We start from the raw sequence: 18,265 nt of genomic DNA on the forward strand, positions 1-18,265 counted from the left end.
GCAAATCTATAGATTGTGCTGGAGTTTAGCCAACATAACATGAACATCAGCACCAAAAACAACAGAACAGAGCTGGCGGCACAGGAAATGTGTGCATACACACACAGAACTACCATCGGCACAACAAAAGCCTGATACAAAACCAGGTACAAGTCTTAAAAACATCCACCCACACATGACAAAAAAGTCTGTTTACAAGTTTGTGTGAGCATTTGTGTGTGTGCAAAAAGTTCAAATCCCAGACAGAAAAGTGTGCTTCAAAAACACTGTGCCGCTGTTGTAGAATTCATTATTTTTCAGGTATGTCCTCAGGAGCACAAGTTTCCACAATCCCACCATTGTTTTGTCCCCCTGGCTCTACCTTTGTAAAACACACACACACACACACACACACACACACACACACACACACACACACACACACACACACACACACACACACACACACACACACACACACACACACACACACACACACACACACACACACACACACACACACACACACACACACACACACACACACGCCCGCCTGTCCCTTCTAAGTCGCCCTAGTCTGAACAGTTAACGTGCATGCGTGGAGGCAAGGTCAACCCTGTGCGGTCCTGCATTATCCAAACCCCCGTAATGTAACGGGGTGGAGAGAGCGTGGCCGTGACAGATAGAAGCTGACATGGCTGGAGAGCAAACAAACGGGCTTGTTTGTGCTGATTTGAGTGGATGGAGGACAGCAGAGAATGAAAGACAAAAAAAATCATCAGGAACCCAGAGGCTGGCATTAACAGACCTTGCCCACTGAGATCTATCTGTTGTGAAGTCATGCTGAAGTCTCCTCCATTCCTTCTGAGAAATGACCTTGAGTTCTTCTTACTGAAGAGGGCAGAGGGAAATGTCAGGCTAACTAAAGGGTCATGATTGACAAAGTAGATTGCAAGTTTATACCGCATATTTAGTTTCAATTATCAATCAGAATTTTTCGATGAAGCCTCTGTATATACAGCTTGGAAGAGCACAATAACCGGGTTCAAGAAGTCCACAGAAAAATCGATTGCTGGCGAGAATGAATAAACCTTTTAATACAGAGCTACTATGAGTTCTGAGGGTGAAATTGAGAAAATAAATAGATAAAAACACTTTCAGAACCAAGGCTGTTTAAAAAGTGGGCACTCATAATAGTGCTCTATGCATTCAGGGGAAAAGAACAGAAGGAATAGTTCTCTTTCTTCTATTCCAAGGATTTCATAAAAAAAGTTTTTGATTATCTACAAATTCCTAAATGGTTGTAGGAAGGTCACGTGAAATAACGAAACCAGGAGCGGATGAGAGTACCGCTGTTTCTGAGCATCTTCCACTGCTCTTTTATGGTGCTAACTAATAAAAGAATGGTCAAACTAATTCTAGGTTGCACTGTTGAAAACGAGGAATTTTATTTTGTACACAAACTGAAAGAGTGAGAAATGTTTCTGCAAGTCGCATCAATAACTGAACACGAACCCTTTGACAACGGCTCTTTTGGTCCTTGCGTAAACTGTTTTACTGACCGATTCTCAATTCCTCCAGGATTTCAGGAAGTAAATAGCAGAAGAGGAAGTGCCGTCTTTAGTTCATTTACTCAAGTTGACGGTTGGATAAGGTGTGTCATGAGGCATGTGCTTGAATCTCTTAAATAACAGCCCACAGACCTGGAAAGCAATTCTCACACCGCCTGTGTATTAATAACTCATCAAGAAACATCAGACGTTTTAAATATGATTGAAACAAATCAAGCCTGACATTTTTCTTCTGGTTTCACTCGGATATATACATCACAACAGAAAGACAATTTCACCGTTGATTTCATGGAGACTAATAATAATAATATTAGCAAATACAGACATTTAAAATGTTGTCTTTTCTGTGATAATGGGCCCTAACTTTAAGTTAAGTCAAGTCAACTTTATTTATATAGCGCTTTTTACCATGACGATTGTTACAAAGCGGTGTTAAACAGGAAAATAATGCAACAAAATTTGATTCGGCTGTACAGCCGCTCTGGAGAAAACTGTGATGTTATCCAGCTAATTTCAGTTATCATATAGTGTCAATGTGGGCAGAACAGAAATATAGTTGAATATTAATTGTCCCCAACTGAGCAAGCCAAAGGCAAAAGCGAAGGTAACCAAATAAAATGCTAAAACGAGAATGTCCACCCCACACACACTGTACATTATTGCAGCTCCTCTACTCCCAGTCTGTCTGAAACACGCTGATTTCTACAAAGACTCTCCTTCTGAAAAGCCCAGAGTGCTCTGTGTCGGCTTCAGCTTCCAAGGCTTTAACCGATTGTAAACACACTAAATAATGTTGTTGTATTCTGAGAATCTGGATAATCAAGCCTATCAATCGGAACCAACTTTGCATGAACAATTTGAGCAGAACGTTTCACAGTGGTAAGCACTCTTTGTATACAGCCAGTGTTTGAGGAAGTAATATCTGGACTCGGATCAAGGTGTTTTAGGCAGGTCTGAATCATTGTTCTATCCGTTTGTGTGTAGACTATGAGCTATGTAACTTTGCAGATCGTATACATGCACAAACCCACACGACCCCTTTGAAATGTCCTGCCTCAATTTCCAAGGGTTCTTTAATGTCACAATTCAGGATATCATGGGAGAAATAATTTTGGAATAGGGTGTGAAGACACTCACTGCTCAATGCTGGGAGACAGATAGAGTTTCGGAAAGACTTGTGTGGCTTCAGCGTCTTCAAAGCTCACAGAAAGAAGCGCCACATCCTCTCCTGGATCCAGTGCTGTGTCCTGAGAGAGGAATAAAGCAAAATAAATATTTATACATTGTTATATTATAAACTGTATAGACAAGCAAGTATACGGTTGGCAGGATATCATAAAAGCATGCCAATGCTAAGCCTATTAATCGGTTCTTTTTTTGCCTTTTGAGATTATGAGCATTGAGCAACAACTGTGTCTGCTTAGCTAAAAAACCATACATCCAAATATAAAACAAACAGTTTTTTTGGTTCAAGATAATATGTAAAATGAATGCAAATTTTGTAAGTTTCATATTTATTTGTGTGATAAAAGAATATGGAGTACCCTGATCAGTGGTTCTCTGGTTAACTGGTGGGCGGCGAATATTTGGTTGTGGGTAACAGTTCTGATCCAAAGTCATTCATTATTGTACACAAGTCAAAGCATGCAACAGATAAAAGTCTTAGGGATTGCTATGACACATTTTGATTTCTGCATTAGCACCGCCTCCGTAATGATATAGGAATGGTCAAGTAATCATATGCTTGGAAAGACAGCAGAAATGGGGGTATATATATATATTTGTTTTTTTGTGTGTTTTGGGGGAATGCATTGTGGGACCATGCAATAGGTCTTGCAATGCATGAAGATAGCACTAAGGATAAAAAGCCTGATGCAAATTGGGAAACGTTGAAGGCCTTTAGCTGGCAGACAGACTGGCCCGGCTGGTGCTGAGCAACTTCTCATCTGAAGGTGGTGTGGGATTTTGGCAGGAAAAGACTACAACCAGAATTCACGCTGAATTAGCTTTAGCTCCAACAACGGCCACATCTGCCAATCTCAAGCTTATCACATCCGAAGTTTCCGGAGGGACTCTAGATGATACTTTCTGTTCCTGTGCTGTTTTCCTAGAGCTAGGCCCTGACGTACGTCATTAGCACGGTGGCGCTAACGAAGGGCTTTAATCAAATGTCTTTCAGTCGGTTTGAACTCATCCATTTGTGATAATTGCTGCCTGCCGTGTAACCTCTGCTCCCATTAGAGCGAGCCGTGTGCGTTGGATATGTGACGTTACCAGTTAGAGGGGACGTGTGCGGGATAAGCTAATGCATAACTCAGTGAGGCACATTGAGGTCTGGGGAGAAACAGCGAGCTCAGCCTTGATATGTGAACGGGACACACATTCAGCAGCAGCCCGACAGTCTACTTGATGTAATATCAAACCGGCTCTCATCTCTAACAGAATTGTACTGCTCTGGCTAGTCCAATTATGAGCGCCAACGGATTTATCTGCTACATTAGAAAAGCACACAATACATTTAAATCCCCAAAAGAACAAATGTTTGCAATTTTTTCTGATCACGGTCAAGTCTAACAACACACTACAAGACTCAAGTTTTGTGTTTGCTATTGTGATGCTGCTGTTATATTGGTGTCCCTTTCAGAAATGTTAACGTGTTGGCATTTTGAACACAATTGACAATGATGCATGAAGTTTGTGTAGCTAGAGTGCTTTCTGTTTATGTACTTGCACAGAATAGTGCTTTCTGGTCAAAGATGTTTACGCTGATAAAAAATAGGAAAATGTAATTGTATGGTATAGTAATTTTTTTCTGCTAGAACTACATCCATCACTTTTAAAGACAATTCATTTAACTCTAAAGCACAATACAAAGCAATTTGAGATTCAAAACTTGTACAACACCTGTGAATCAATATGGGAAGAACTACGGAATGGAGTGTGGGTTATCTTGTTGAGAGTCGCTCTGCACTGCACAACCAGGTGTCTACCGCGTGCTGCGTGTGGTTTCGGTATCGTACAGCGATGGAAAAATGAACTGTGTGCAATCTGAAGGTTTTAGATCCAGTCGTTGTTCTCCACTGGAGCTGATCCCGTTTTTTTGTGTGTTTTTTTGTGTTCTCCTCACGACTCAAATGCTCCACTCTCCTCCCAGATATAAAAGCTGCTTTCAGTTAATGAAGATTTGATGGAGGATCTCGAGGCTCGATTGGACTCTTGTCATGTTAAAAGAGCATTTGTTTTATAGACAACGTCATCTTTGGTCACTGTTGTAATAGTAACTGGTAAGAGAATATGAGCTTGACTCCTGTTGAACGTCCATACAGACAGTATTCGAGACGCTACTGTAAGTTGCTGTGTGAACGGGACATTCGAGAATCACATCTGTAAGTAAATGCGGTTGTCAATCTCAAAAGCTGACAGTGAGTCTTAAAGGGATAGTTCACCCAAAATGTTTAATTAGCCCATAATTTACTGGTCCTCAAGCAATCCCAGGTGTATATGACATTCTTCTTACAGACGAATACAATCAGAGTTATATTAAAAAGCATTTCACAAGCATTATAATCTCAGTAAATGGCAAAATTTGATTGAATTTTCATTATAAAAGTAATCCATAAGGTTCCAGGGGGTTAATAAAGGCCTTCTGAAGCAAATCAATGGGTTTTTGTAAGAAAAAAATCCATATTTAAAACTTTATAAAGTAAAATATCTAGCCCAGACCGCCTTCCATATTCAACTCTATTCAAGGTACTCACGGCCATTAAAAAGCTTGGATTAGCTAGGACATTTTTTTTAATATAACTTGTAATATTGCATTCGTCTGAATGTCATACACCTAGGATGGCTTAAGGGTGAATAAATCATGGGATAATTTGAATTATTTATTCGTTTGTGGGTGAACTGACCCTTTAATCCTGTGTATTCATATGGCGATGTTTCACTCTACATTCCTAAACCCTGAGATAACATTGTTATTTGCATATTTTCACCACAGTCATTGACTGGATGAATGAGGCAATCGACCTGATTACAAAGCGTTGCTCATCCTCATATTATATATTGTTGACTGTGCTATCAAGTTTTTCCTGAACTTTTCGGACTACAGTATAAGAGTAAGAGTGAAATGATCTCTTCACAACAACTAATGTGTTTTTCATAACCATTTGACATTTTCCCACTCAAACGCAGTTTTCTTGTGACTGTCCAAAGGACATGAATATGAGGCATGCGATTGGTTCTCTGTTGCTAAGCATCTGGCTGTAACATTTCAGCACCACATTGTTTGGCACCAAGTTTGGCACCACAATGCGGGGTTAACACCACTTCTGAATTAATTTTCTCTCTAACTGTGGTAAAAGTGTGGTTTAAAATGATGATAACCTAGGGTTAAGTGCATTGTGAAAAGCCCTATTGTGTTGTGTTTTAGGGTTGAAGTAAATGTCCTTTAACTTAACAGAAAACGTACTGGTAATTTTCTTGTTTTTCTACATTATTTTTTGTTACCGTGTGTACATCTGTGGCGGGAATTATTGGCACCACTAATAAATATGATCAAAGATGGCTTTAAAAATAAATCTGCATTGTTTATCCTTTTGATCTTTCATTCCAAACATTTGCCAAAATATAATCTTAACTAAAATCCCATTATGAATATAATAAATGCATTTCTCCAAAACACGTTGGCCATAATTGTTGGCACCCTTTTAATAAATACCCCTTGCAACCTCCTTTGCCAAGATAACAGCTCTGAGTCGTCTTCTCTGAGTTTGGAGAACACCTGACATAAAATCAGAGACCATTCCATCATACAGAACGTCTCCAGACCCTTCAGATACTCTCTTCTCTTCAGTTCATCACTCATTTTCTATAAGGTTCAGGTCAGGGAACTGGGACGGCCATGGCAGAAGCTTCCTTTTGTGTTAATTTTGATGTTTGTTTTGGATCGTTGTCCTACATGGAAGATCCAACCATGGCCCATGTTAAGATTTCTAGCAAAGGCTGTCAGGTTTTGATTTTTTAAATCAACTTATCTCTGCAATTCCCCATCTCTGATCCTGGAGAGTCTTTGGCCACTCAAACACTTCTCCTCATATAGACACGTCCTTAGAAACACGTTTAGTGGATTAAGACTGATGGTGGAAATGGGCATTTTTTTATAGTCACTTTCTATTTTGTGAAGCTCAACAATATTTTGCTGCACATCAGAACTATATTCTGTGGTTTTACTCATTGTGATGGATGATTAAGGGAATTTGGCCTTTGCGTTTATGAAACAAGAAATCATATAGACAATTTCATGTTTAGTCATCCTGCTGTGCTAAAAAATGCAAATATTAATGGGAATATGCTTCAGAGATATTTTACTCATAAAATATTATAGGGTTGGCAAAAATTGGGGCCAGCGTGTTTTGGGAAAAACATTTATTTCCTAATGTGACCCCCCAAAAAATATGATTATGAAATCTTTTACTTCAAAGAAAGGTTCGATTTTTGTGAATTTTTTCAAATGAAAGATCAAAATGTTAAACAATGCTGATCTACAGCCAATTTTGATCATATATTGATATGTGTTTTGGTGTTTTGTAAGCTTATTTCTTATCAATATGCACTACTGTGAATTGGACATTGGTCCAGTAGATTTCAAAGCCCTCTGAAATGAATGTAGCCTCCAGGGATCATACTGGAAACATCCAAACAGATAAGCTTCACAGCATTTAAAATCATGCTTTTGACTCATAAATTCAGCAAGAAAGCTTGAGTTCATTACTTAAGATGATTTAAAAACATTTCTAAATGTTGTACAAGCAGGACAGACCTTCTGGGGCTAGAAAACCTCATTTTTAATAATGAAAAAAAAGGGTTCATAATTCAGTCAGCAGAATGGGGCTGCTGTTGAAAAGCATCTATTTGATGAAGCTCTGAGGGCAAACGTGTGAATCTGATGAACGCAAGAGGAACAAAATGTCAAGCGCAAAGCTGATGGCTACCCTTGTCGTCTGTCTCTTCTTGCTCTTCATCAGACGCTATCATACGACACGGACCTGAGCTGGGGTGGGGGGTGGGACGTCTACATCCCAAGGTGTTGCTTGATTTAATCAGCTTTCATCAGTACAGCCTAATGGTATGAACCATGTTCCCGGAGACATAATTCATACTTGCTGATGGGCATTGGTTGGATTGTTGGGTTATGGCTGCCACAATAAGAACGAGATAGAGTAGAAATATTCTCGCATGACTGGTATTTGTATAGGAACAAACATTGAATATCATTTTCAAGACGTTCTCCAATGAAGCAAACATTTCAAGTCAGTTCAATAAAGTAATTATCTATGAAAGGCTGTGTATTACATTGACCTACAATGAATACATTTCAAATAGTAAAATAATTATTTGTCATGTAAGATATATATTGGCTATTTTTTGTATCTTTGAATGTGGCTCAAACTAATTTCAAAGGAACAATTACTGAAATGTAAGAATTCAATAATGACAAAAGCAAAGGTCAATAAAATGTTAAAAGCTCCAGAACGTTTTATTACAATGAGAAGCAGTTCCAAAATATAACCAGGCAAATAGTTCTCCGCTCTGTGCTGACACCGCCAGTTCAAATGAAAGTATTGAGAAAGCAGTAATGCTGTTTTCAAAAGTCAATAACCAGTCTTTTGGAAGCAGTCTATTGTCTTTAGCATCAAGTCAGTTTTGCTTATGAAACTCATTTGATAACACAATATATGCACTTTCTTCTAACTTACTTTGATATCATCTGCCAAAGCAAATTCATGTAAGTGTATGATAAATGCTGCGCCACAAACACGGCAGCCGCCTTTAACAGTTCCTCCTGAACCAAAACAACAAGCTTATGTTGACCTCACAGCATGTCATAACCATGATTATGAGATTGCAACTATAGGGTTAGGCGATGTCTACCAAATGGGCATCAGACGATGTCTACAGTAAAACATTGCGATGGACAATGACATTGAGGGGTTGCGCTTGAGCCGTGTCCTAAAAGATGCAATGCGATTTCAGCGTCAAGCCATTTATCTGTCCACACAACACCCAGCGCGACTACGAGATGAAACAAAATCAGTCAAAAACCACAGCCAATCAGAATAATCAGCGGGCTCTTGTGGCAAGCGTACGGCACCAGAGATTAATCTTGACGGCACTCGCAAGGAAATTAGTAAATATCAAATTGACAAAAATTAAACCATTTAAACATTACTAAAAATACATACTTACTATGTATTTAAACAATCTAATAAAACAATCTTTGTCATAGAATACAATTGTTTGTTCACTACTTAAATGTTCTTGTTTCCATTTGTTTCATTTCAGGATATGTTATATTATGTTATAAAATTATACATTTTTACCTTTAGTACGACTACAATTCAATTATTAGGGAACAACTTCATAATTTGCAGGGGGCGGGGAAATCAACATCATGATTTCTGTCAATGGACGATGGCATTGCCTATTGGCCCAACACTAATTACAACCTGTACTTTTCTATGGCAACACTATCAACGGCAAAATTAATCTGCAGCAGTCAGGTGGTACAAGTAAGAGCTCCTCACGTTCATTATTATTGTAATGTTATGTGCTTTGAGACATGTCGTATCTTACTTTGCAGACTCTGCTCTGTTTGTGAGCGGTCATGCGTTTTGAAGGCGTGGCTATGAAGACGCTCTGAAGGGAGGGTGGAGTCTCAAAGCTAGTGCCTACCCTACCTTTAAGATATGTTAAGCAGATCGAAAGAGCTTGTGCATTCACATACATATCAATGATTAATCTATTTTCATAATCACATTTTAAAATTCATCCAATACTGTTCTGTAAACAGATGCTAATGAATATATTTTAAAATCTTAAAAATAATATATATTAAACAGTTTTACATTAGTGCTAGGCAAACGATTGATCGCGATTATTTGCATCCTAAATAAAAGTTTGTGTTTACATAATACATGTGTGTGTACTGTGTTTAATTAGTATGTATATAAACACACATACATATATGTATATAATTAGTATAAAATCAACAACAGCGGCAAACTCTGTATATTTGTGCAGTGTGCGCATGTCAAAAGATTAAATCCGCTTGTGACTTAAATGCGCACATCAACCCAATCACTTAATTTATCGTTCATGTAAACACTACGTTCGGATTCATCAATCGGAATGAATTCATTCAAGCAAAAAGTGTCCATGTAAACATATAGCTACTTATTAAACCAAGTATAAAGAGCATGTGCCTTGGGCAAAATGCTGCTTAAATGGGAATATAAAGGTGCATCATTAAAACATGTTCTCTGTAAAGAACTAATGAAGAGGACAGTGATGACTAATGAGTGTTTCAATGACCCTGAGTCTAGGACAGTGAGAGAGGGAGTATTGTACATTCCCAAACCTCCTCTTTAATCCAGTGAGTCAGTGTCAAGGAGTCGGGGGTAGGGCACATGGCTCAAGGGTGCCCCGGGTAAGACCCTCACGTGGGCGCCCACTCTGCTTTCTTTTATGACCTCCCCGCGGGTGCTTGCCATACTGCGTGTCGTGACATCGTAGAGATGTGACAGCTGTCTCCAAGCCAAGAGCTGTCTAAAATCAAAACTTGAGGTGAAGTTGATTTGTTTGGCCCCACTATAGGAACAGACGGGACTGAATTGCTCAGTGTTCTCAGAGCCATCTCATATGGAAAACACAGAGACATGAGTGGTCAGCTACAACCATGGCCTTGAAGAACAGGTGCTTTCCATAAAACCACAACATTCAACATTACCTTAAAGTACCAATTCATAACTGTAATTTTGTCCAAATAGTCATTTCAAGACTCATTTGTAAAGAGCTTTACAAAACACTATATTTTAAACCTGTTTGACAGATTGGATTGCTACATGTACTTGCCGTACATGTACACCCCCCATTTTGGCAAGTGGGGTATAAATGACACACCCAAAATAAAAATGATGCTGCTCATACAATATTCTGAATGGGCACATAACCAACATATATTTAAGAAAGCCAACTCGGGTGAGTTTACAGTTCAAGACTCAGAATTACTCAGACTGTTATTAATATGGAGACATATAAGCTCAAACAAAAAAAAAAAAAAATGAGAACATATGTTTTAAATCCGAAAACAAATCTCAGCCACTGCGTCTTCAGCGGTTTGGATTTAGGAACAACAGAATGACTGCTGCGTTCATTATTACACCCAAGAACAGAACACCACAATCGCTTAGACGCCATTTTGCTCCAGCGTATCAACAATGGCGGACTATGATGAGCTCACTCAGGGCAGGTCTAAGGTGAAATGCTGCTGTCAATCAACAGTCATGGGAGGGGCGTGTGTGACGTCACACGGTCCAACAGCTTGATATGAGACAGGAGAAAACATTAAAAAAAACTCTGGATGGATTTGTATCATTATAGGATGGTTGTGCACAGGCACTGCCAACACACATTTCTGTACAATCAACTTTTAAAAGTGCATGTAACATTATGACCCCTTTAATATTACACTTTTACTCAAAACTCACTTTAAACCACCATCTAATGTGGACTTTAGTCACATAATGTTGTTGAAATACGTATATTATTATGAAATATAGCCTTTCATATGCAGCTAATCACCACACCAGCTTAACATTTATAATGTAAACATCCATTATTGATATGAAAATCGCACTAATTGCATGAAAATCACACAAAAATCATATCCTATGGTAATCGTGTGTTTAGTGACTTCTTGTTGCAAATGTAAAAAAAATTCTAGAAATGTTTTTCACACAAAGAAAAAAAGCTCTGTGATCGACAAAATCACAGTTTCCTTGTATGTACTGATTCAAACTCTTTTGAAGGAATGATTTTGTAATTAACCCAGATTACACGTATAGTGTTTTTGGAATGTGCTGTAATTTCAATTTCCCCTATGTCCATTTACATGATATTTCGCTAACTCTGGTATGCATTGGTATTATGAGAATCTTGTAATGTTCTTCTCTCAACATCCAATCTAATTTCACATGCAAAGCCCTCTGCTAGAAGTCAAGGGATCATGTAATTTCCCTCCAAAAGTACAACCCCTTACTGGCTCACTCACCTTCTTTGGGTGTGACATTTCCATGCATTAAAACATCACTGATCACAATATCAGAGACCTTTCTCCCCTTCTCCAAGAGAAAAATTCTAATGTGAAGATGATGCTGAGCTAGAAGTCTTCAAAGGACCTCTTAATTTAAAGCATCGTCTTTCCAACCATCAAAGATCTTCTGCATCAACCTGATTCTCTCTCATCGATATAACTCAAAAAGCTGCATCAGGACTCTCTTTCTTTCTTTTTTGGATCATAAACCGGAGTACCTAATCATGCTGATCACAGCTAAATGCTCTTGCAAAGTGTTGGATAAGTATTAGGATATTAAAAATGGCAAAAAAAGATTATTATCCTAGGTATATATGCTCTCACTACTTGATCCATTTCGATCCAAATTTCCATTTTGGGCCAATTTGCAACATTATACTTTTAATGAATGTTTATAATGTTCACCTCCTGAATGGCAGAAACATGTAAACAGTGTCGAATTAAATTTCATGTTGACTTCAACAGTCATGAATGCCCAATGAAGAGATGCTGGAATGGGACGCCTTGTTTTTAAGACAGGAATATTTTACCGGAAGGAACAATTTGACAGAAGACCATCGGTGTGGCAGAGACAGCTGTCATAACCTATAAACATTTCTACAAAGATACTGAAAATGTGACAAGCAATCCTACCAGACAGTGTTCAAAGCAGCACAGGTGTCCTTAGAGTGTCTCTTTACTCACTTTATTGGTCTGTGTTTGTAACAAAAATTATAATGCACCATATTTTCAGGAAAGCATTATAAATCACACGGGGATAAAACTGCATTGTAGAGAGGGAGAAAAAAAACATATACTGACTCATTATAAACAACATGTATTATATTTCAGTTTTGTTTTAAACTACCAGCGTGTGGGAAATAAGAGTACCTCCCTCATTCAGCACAAATCCAAAAGTGTGCATTTTGCACATTTCTTTTTTCGTGCGCTTGATGTTAATTATAAAATAAAAATTATATAAGTCACTTTTGAGTACAAGCCTGAGACTTATATCCAATAAAATACGGTAATGAAAACTGAAAAGAGCCAATCACTTATGAACTGAATGCATTCGAACAGGTTGCGTGCTCCCTAAATCTTTTGGTTTGGTGGATTTGGTGGAGGAGGGTTGTGAAACATGCTGTATTAACAATCTGGGCACACCCTCCAAGGTGGAGAACACAGCTAGGCCATAGTGTCTGTATCTAAGGGGTGTGTGTGTGTGTGTGTGTGTGCCTGAGCCAAATACCATTTAAAATGGGTGTGGTGGCTGAAGCAACCTAATGAGCAGAAAGCTGCTACTCATCTTATCAAAAGATACAATGAAGATGATGACATTTTATTCATAGAGTTGATGAAATACGCATGTGGCCAATCCCAGACTTCACGATGAACAAATACAACGGAAATATACATTTCTAACCACATAAGTCGTAATGCACAGTTTAGCATGCAAAAGTACTTATAGATGGACGCGTTCAACCTAGTGAACCCTTCTATTTGAGTATTCGATCCCTTGAGCAGCAAATGAGCTGTTACAAAAAAACATGCTGCACATGGACAGTGTGTAGATCAGTGGGCTGTGATGATGACGAATGTTTAGTCACATGCTCCGTCCACAATCAGTTCACTTAGAGCCAAGAACAAAACATAACAAAACAGCAACAATTAGAGAGGGATTTTCCATGAACATCAAACGATAACCAGACAGCTTTCACATTAATCTAAAATGAAATCTTATAATGTATATGTATGCATGAAAATCACTAAAATTACATGTTTTAAGGTTATTTATGATGTTCTTTAAAAGCCACAAATCATGGGCTTGTTAAAAGAGCCGTGCGCTACTGGTCGGACAAGAACAGACGCTGAGATAAATGACATGATGTCTAGCTATAGACTAACATGGAATGACAGTTAATGTTTCATTGCTTTTTGAACACTTGAAACTTTGTTGTCAACTTGCATCGGAAAAGAAAGTCTAGTTTTCCAGTGTCAGGTAATAAACAAGAACAAGCCAAGTTCAATGGGGCCTTTAAGTCTTCTGAGTGTGGAACAAAGACAAGAACAGAAAATGGCTTGCTTGAGTTAAACTGAGAGTGAAATGATTTCAGGTAGCTACAGGCAGTCAAATGAAAACATATAGAGGGAAAGTGTCCACCCACTCTCTCCAAAACACACACACACACACACACACACACACACACACACACACACACACACACACACACACACACACACACACACACACACACACACACACACAGCAGCAGTTTGAAAAGGGAGCAGTGCCTGGAAATGGCAGCAGTGTGTGACTCACAGAGGACAATCAACAGCTGCTTGATATTGAGCCATGAGTTGTGGTCTACGGCAAAACATGTAGCGGAAACGATCCCCCCCCCCCCCCCCCCCACCCCACCACACACACACACACACCTGATCGATGACTGGAAACAGGGAATAAGCTTTTGAACCAAATTTATGAGGAATAAAGGTCTGTTCAAACTAAGAACAATAATTTATAAATAGAGCTAGATTAATTAATAAATAAAAGAAAGAAAGAAAAGGAAATCGGTTACTGATTCCAAATGACATGACAAAAATTGTAGTTCGTAACACAAAATTTAAATTACATATTCAAGGTAATCAGATTATTTTTGACCTAACTTGTTTATCACATTGATTTGAGTAGAATAATCTTGTGCCATATGGTATACCACTTTATTTTAGGGTTCAATTCTCACTATTAACTACCATAGTTGCTAACAAGCATACATATTACTAGGATATCGTCTATTTATTTGTACTTATAAAGCACATATTAATGCCTTATTCTGCATGACCATATTCTACATCCCCTAATTTACCTAATACATATATATATAATTTTTTTTTTCTCCCATTATTAAACTAAATAATAATAAAAGAAAACTATAACAATAAAAAAAAAATGCTAAAAAGATTTTAAAATATTGTATTTGTTTGCCTGCATGTCATGTGATCATTAACCTTCATCAGATAACAATTTAATTATTTATTATTATTATTTTTATTATTGACCTAAATTACAAAATCTCAGCGGGTACTTCAAGTAAATATATTTGGTCAAAGAAATTTCCCCAAAAAGTTGGGGAACCCCTGCAATACATAAATATGAAATGTGAATTGGTATATTTTACAAATGCCTTCCCAAGACATTAATACATGGTTAAGTAACACTATAATGGAGTGATAATCCAAATAATAATTAATGTGATTAGATATGCAATGTTGAGAAAACACTTGTTAAAAGTGAAATGATTTCTATAAATGCCGTGATCAAAAGCTGTGTAGGTCTCAGTTCTCAGGTCTCAAGAGAGTGTGTCCAATTGCACAGACCTGGAGGACCCTTTAAACATATACAAGCCAAGTCACTTTTAGAGAAGAACATTTAAAAGATAAAAAAGTTGTAGTAGGGAGAATCAATGAATTAAGCTTATTTGACCGCCACTTTGAGAATGTGCACACAATAAAAAAGTAACTTTAGTCAGAATAAAGTATTTTAAAATGTAATATAATCTATTTTCAAGCACTTAATCTAATAATGTAATCCAGATTACATGTAATTAAAGGGTCAGTTCACCCAAAAATGAAATAATTGTTTACAATCCTCAAATAAAGATTAAAACATTATGAATCAGCGGATTGATTCATGATTCCGAATCATGAATCATTCTGCTGATTCATAACCGTTTGAATCTTTATTTGAGGACTGAAAACAAACGCGGAAGAGAAGACAATGCTGAATAAAGTCGTGGTTTTTGTTATTTTTGGACCAAAATGTATTTTCGATGCTTCAAGAAACTCTAATTAACCCACTGATGTCTCATATGGACTACTTTGATGATGTGTTTATTCCCTTTCTGGACATGGACAGTATAGTGTGCATACACTTAGATACGCTCTCGGACTAAATATAAAATATCTTAAACTGTGTCTGAAGATGAACGGAGGTCTTACGGGTGTGGAACGACATTAGGGGGAGTCATTAATGACATCAATTTCATTTTTGGGTGAACTAAACCTTTAAATACTTATGGATACTTAAATATTGAGTACATTTTTGTGAATTATGATTATTGCACAATGTTTGGCATACAATTACAAACAAATCTGATGTTTCTCCAGGATAATACAGTGGGCGTATATTAGGATATCTATGAGTTACATTTCAGCACAGTACGCCTTGGCGATTAGTAAGCAAAACCACTGTAAGGTTTGCAGTGTTTACCCAATGACTCCAAAGTTAACAAGACAGGTGCATTCAAACATAAAGGTATTAAATCCCATTAAAGTATTAAGTTCCCACACTTCACTAGCCATCTTGCCCCTGTTGGTGCCACCCGTCTCTGTGGAGGCAAAACAGTAGACGTATTTATTACACAGTATGATGCATTCATAAGGATGACTTGTCATCAATGCGTATCATATGTTGCCAGGAATAAGTCATAAGCTTTGCACTTGGGGCGTGTAGTTGTGATAGCGGCGTGGTGATGTCCTCATTTTACGCGCTTGTTTGATCCTGTCTGAGAAGTGTCAACGCACCAGGGCGCTCACGCCGCAGTGAGTCAATGTGAGTAATTCTCACATAGATAATATAATCAGAGAAGAGATGCCAAGCAGCACGTGAAGTAAAGTTTGGTCATACTCGATCCAACACCCGAGAGCTCGACCTGGACACAAACACTACCCCAACAATGCACTTTAGGACAACTGAGACAAATGAGAAACAGATGCAGCAGTGTTCTCCAGCGCCTTCTGAGTTTATTCCCAGAAGAATGGCGACCAAATAAATCTGGTCACAATCACTAAATGAACACAACGTGACAGGAGTGCACTCAAGTGAGAACAAGTGGATTCCTGCTGCATATTGATACCAACAGCAACATGACAGAGACTCACAAATCAGACGGAATATTCCATATTCCAAATGACCAAAACACAACTTTTCGCAAATCAAAATGTTTGCATACAATGAAACATAATCACAATGACTGATCATTAAAATCACATACACGCACACCCACACACGGAAAAACGCCGGCACAAACAAACGCACATGCACACACACAACCATGCACACAAAACCATGCACACATACACATACACACACACGCACACCCACACACGCGGGCACAAACAAACGCACATGCACACACACAAACATGCACACAAGCATGCACGCATACACACACACACACAAACACGCATGCATGCACGCACACACGCACGCACACACCCACAATGCACAGGAACACACCTACATGCACGCACACACAGAAAGACACACATACAACCACAAGCACAAACACGCACTCACTCACGCACACACACAAACACGCACACACACAAACACGCACTCACGCAAGCACGCACAAACACGCACTCACTCACGCACGCACGCACACACACACACACACACCCACAATGCACAGGAACACACCTACATGCATGCACACACAGAGACACACACATATACAAACACGCACGCGCACGCGCACACACACACACACACACACACACACACACACACACACACACACACACACACACACACACACACACACACACACACACACACACACACACACACACACACACACACACACACACACACACACACACACACACACAATAAATAGCAATCCATGGCTAAAATACAATGTTGTCACTTTCCTGGAATGGAACAAAGGAAATAAAATAGTGGTTCATGACACATGATTCTATCACTATATGATGATTAAAATAACTGTCTATTTTTAGTACTAATAATATGGTTGCAATTAATATAGTGCAAGGAAGTCTTAATAAGGTGAAGATAGCAATTCCAAAAAATGATGGATGGGATGATTTCTGAAATGAGTGTCTTCTTCAACAGTGATCTTAAGTGAAAAAGGCCTGGAAAGTGTCATTGTAATCCATTTTTAGCTATTCTATTTTGATTAATAGATGTTTTTTGTGAAAGCCAGCCCATTATTGTGATGTCACGAGGATTACGCAGCCCTGCATCTTGAAAAACAAAAAACAAACAACAACAGTGTATTTTATCTTATAAATGTTATCTTATATATTTATCTTATAAATGAGCAAAAATGGCATAACAAAAGTTGTAGTCAGTAACATGTAATCCATTACATAATCAAGGTAATCAGACTACTTTCGGATAACTTTTGTGATAATTTTGTATCACACTGATTTGAATAGAATAATCTTATACCATACTGGTATAAAAAAATACAAAAAGAAAGAAAATAAATGGCTGTCATAAACAACATGAAGTGCATTAAACATTACATTACGTCAGGGTTTCCCATGGGGTTTGTACTGGTAAATAATAAAACCAAACACATTTTTAATTAAATACATATTTTTTAAATATAAATATGAATATTTAATATAAAACCAACAAAATCAACAAAAAAAAAGATTAAAAAAAAGAAACCATGACCCAGATTTTTTTCTCTGTCTGTTTGGATGAGGTAAAACACCCACAGGTGTGGCAGAAAAGTAAATCTGGGTCATGTGTGTATTTTCTTCTGCCTTTGCT

At 38.0% G+C, this 18,265-nt stretch overlaps 1 protein-coding gene across 1 annotated transcript in view; it reads right to left on the reverse strand.

The window, feature by feature from the left end:
• The window catches only part of babam2 (BRISC and BRCA1 A complex member 2), a 125,772-nt gene that overhangs the window by 21,260 nt on the left and 86,247 nt on the right, over nucleotides 1-18,265 (reverse strand). Inside the window, exon 7 of the mRNA XM_067454949.1 lies at nucleotides 2,688-2,797. Within this exon, the coding sequence (XP_067311050.1) occupies nucleotides 2,688-2,797 (110 nt within the window). The remainder of the gene's footprint in view (nucleotides 1-2,687; nucleotides 2,798-18,265) is intronic.

The sequence above is a fragment of the Pseudorasbora parva genome, chromosome 10 (assembly GCF_024679245.1).
Source record: "Pseudorasbora parva isolate DD20220531a chromosome 10, ASM2467924v1, whole genome shotgun sequence".
Taxonomy (NCBI): Eukaryota; Metazoa; Chordata; class Actinopteri; order Cypriniformes; family Gobionidae; genus Pseudorasbora; species Pseudorasbora parva.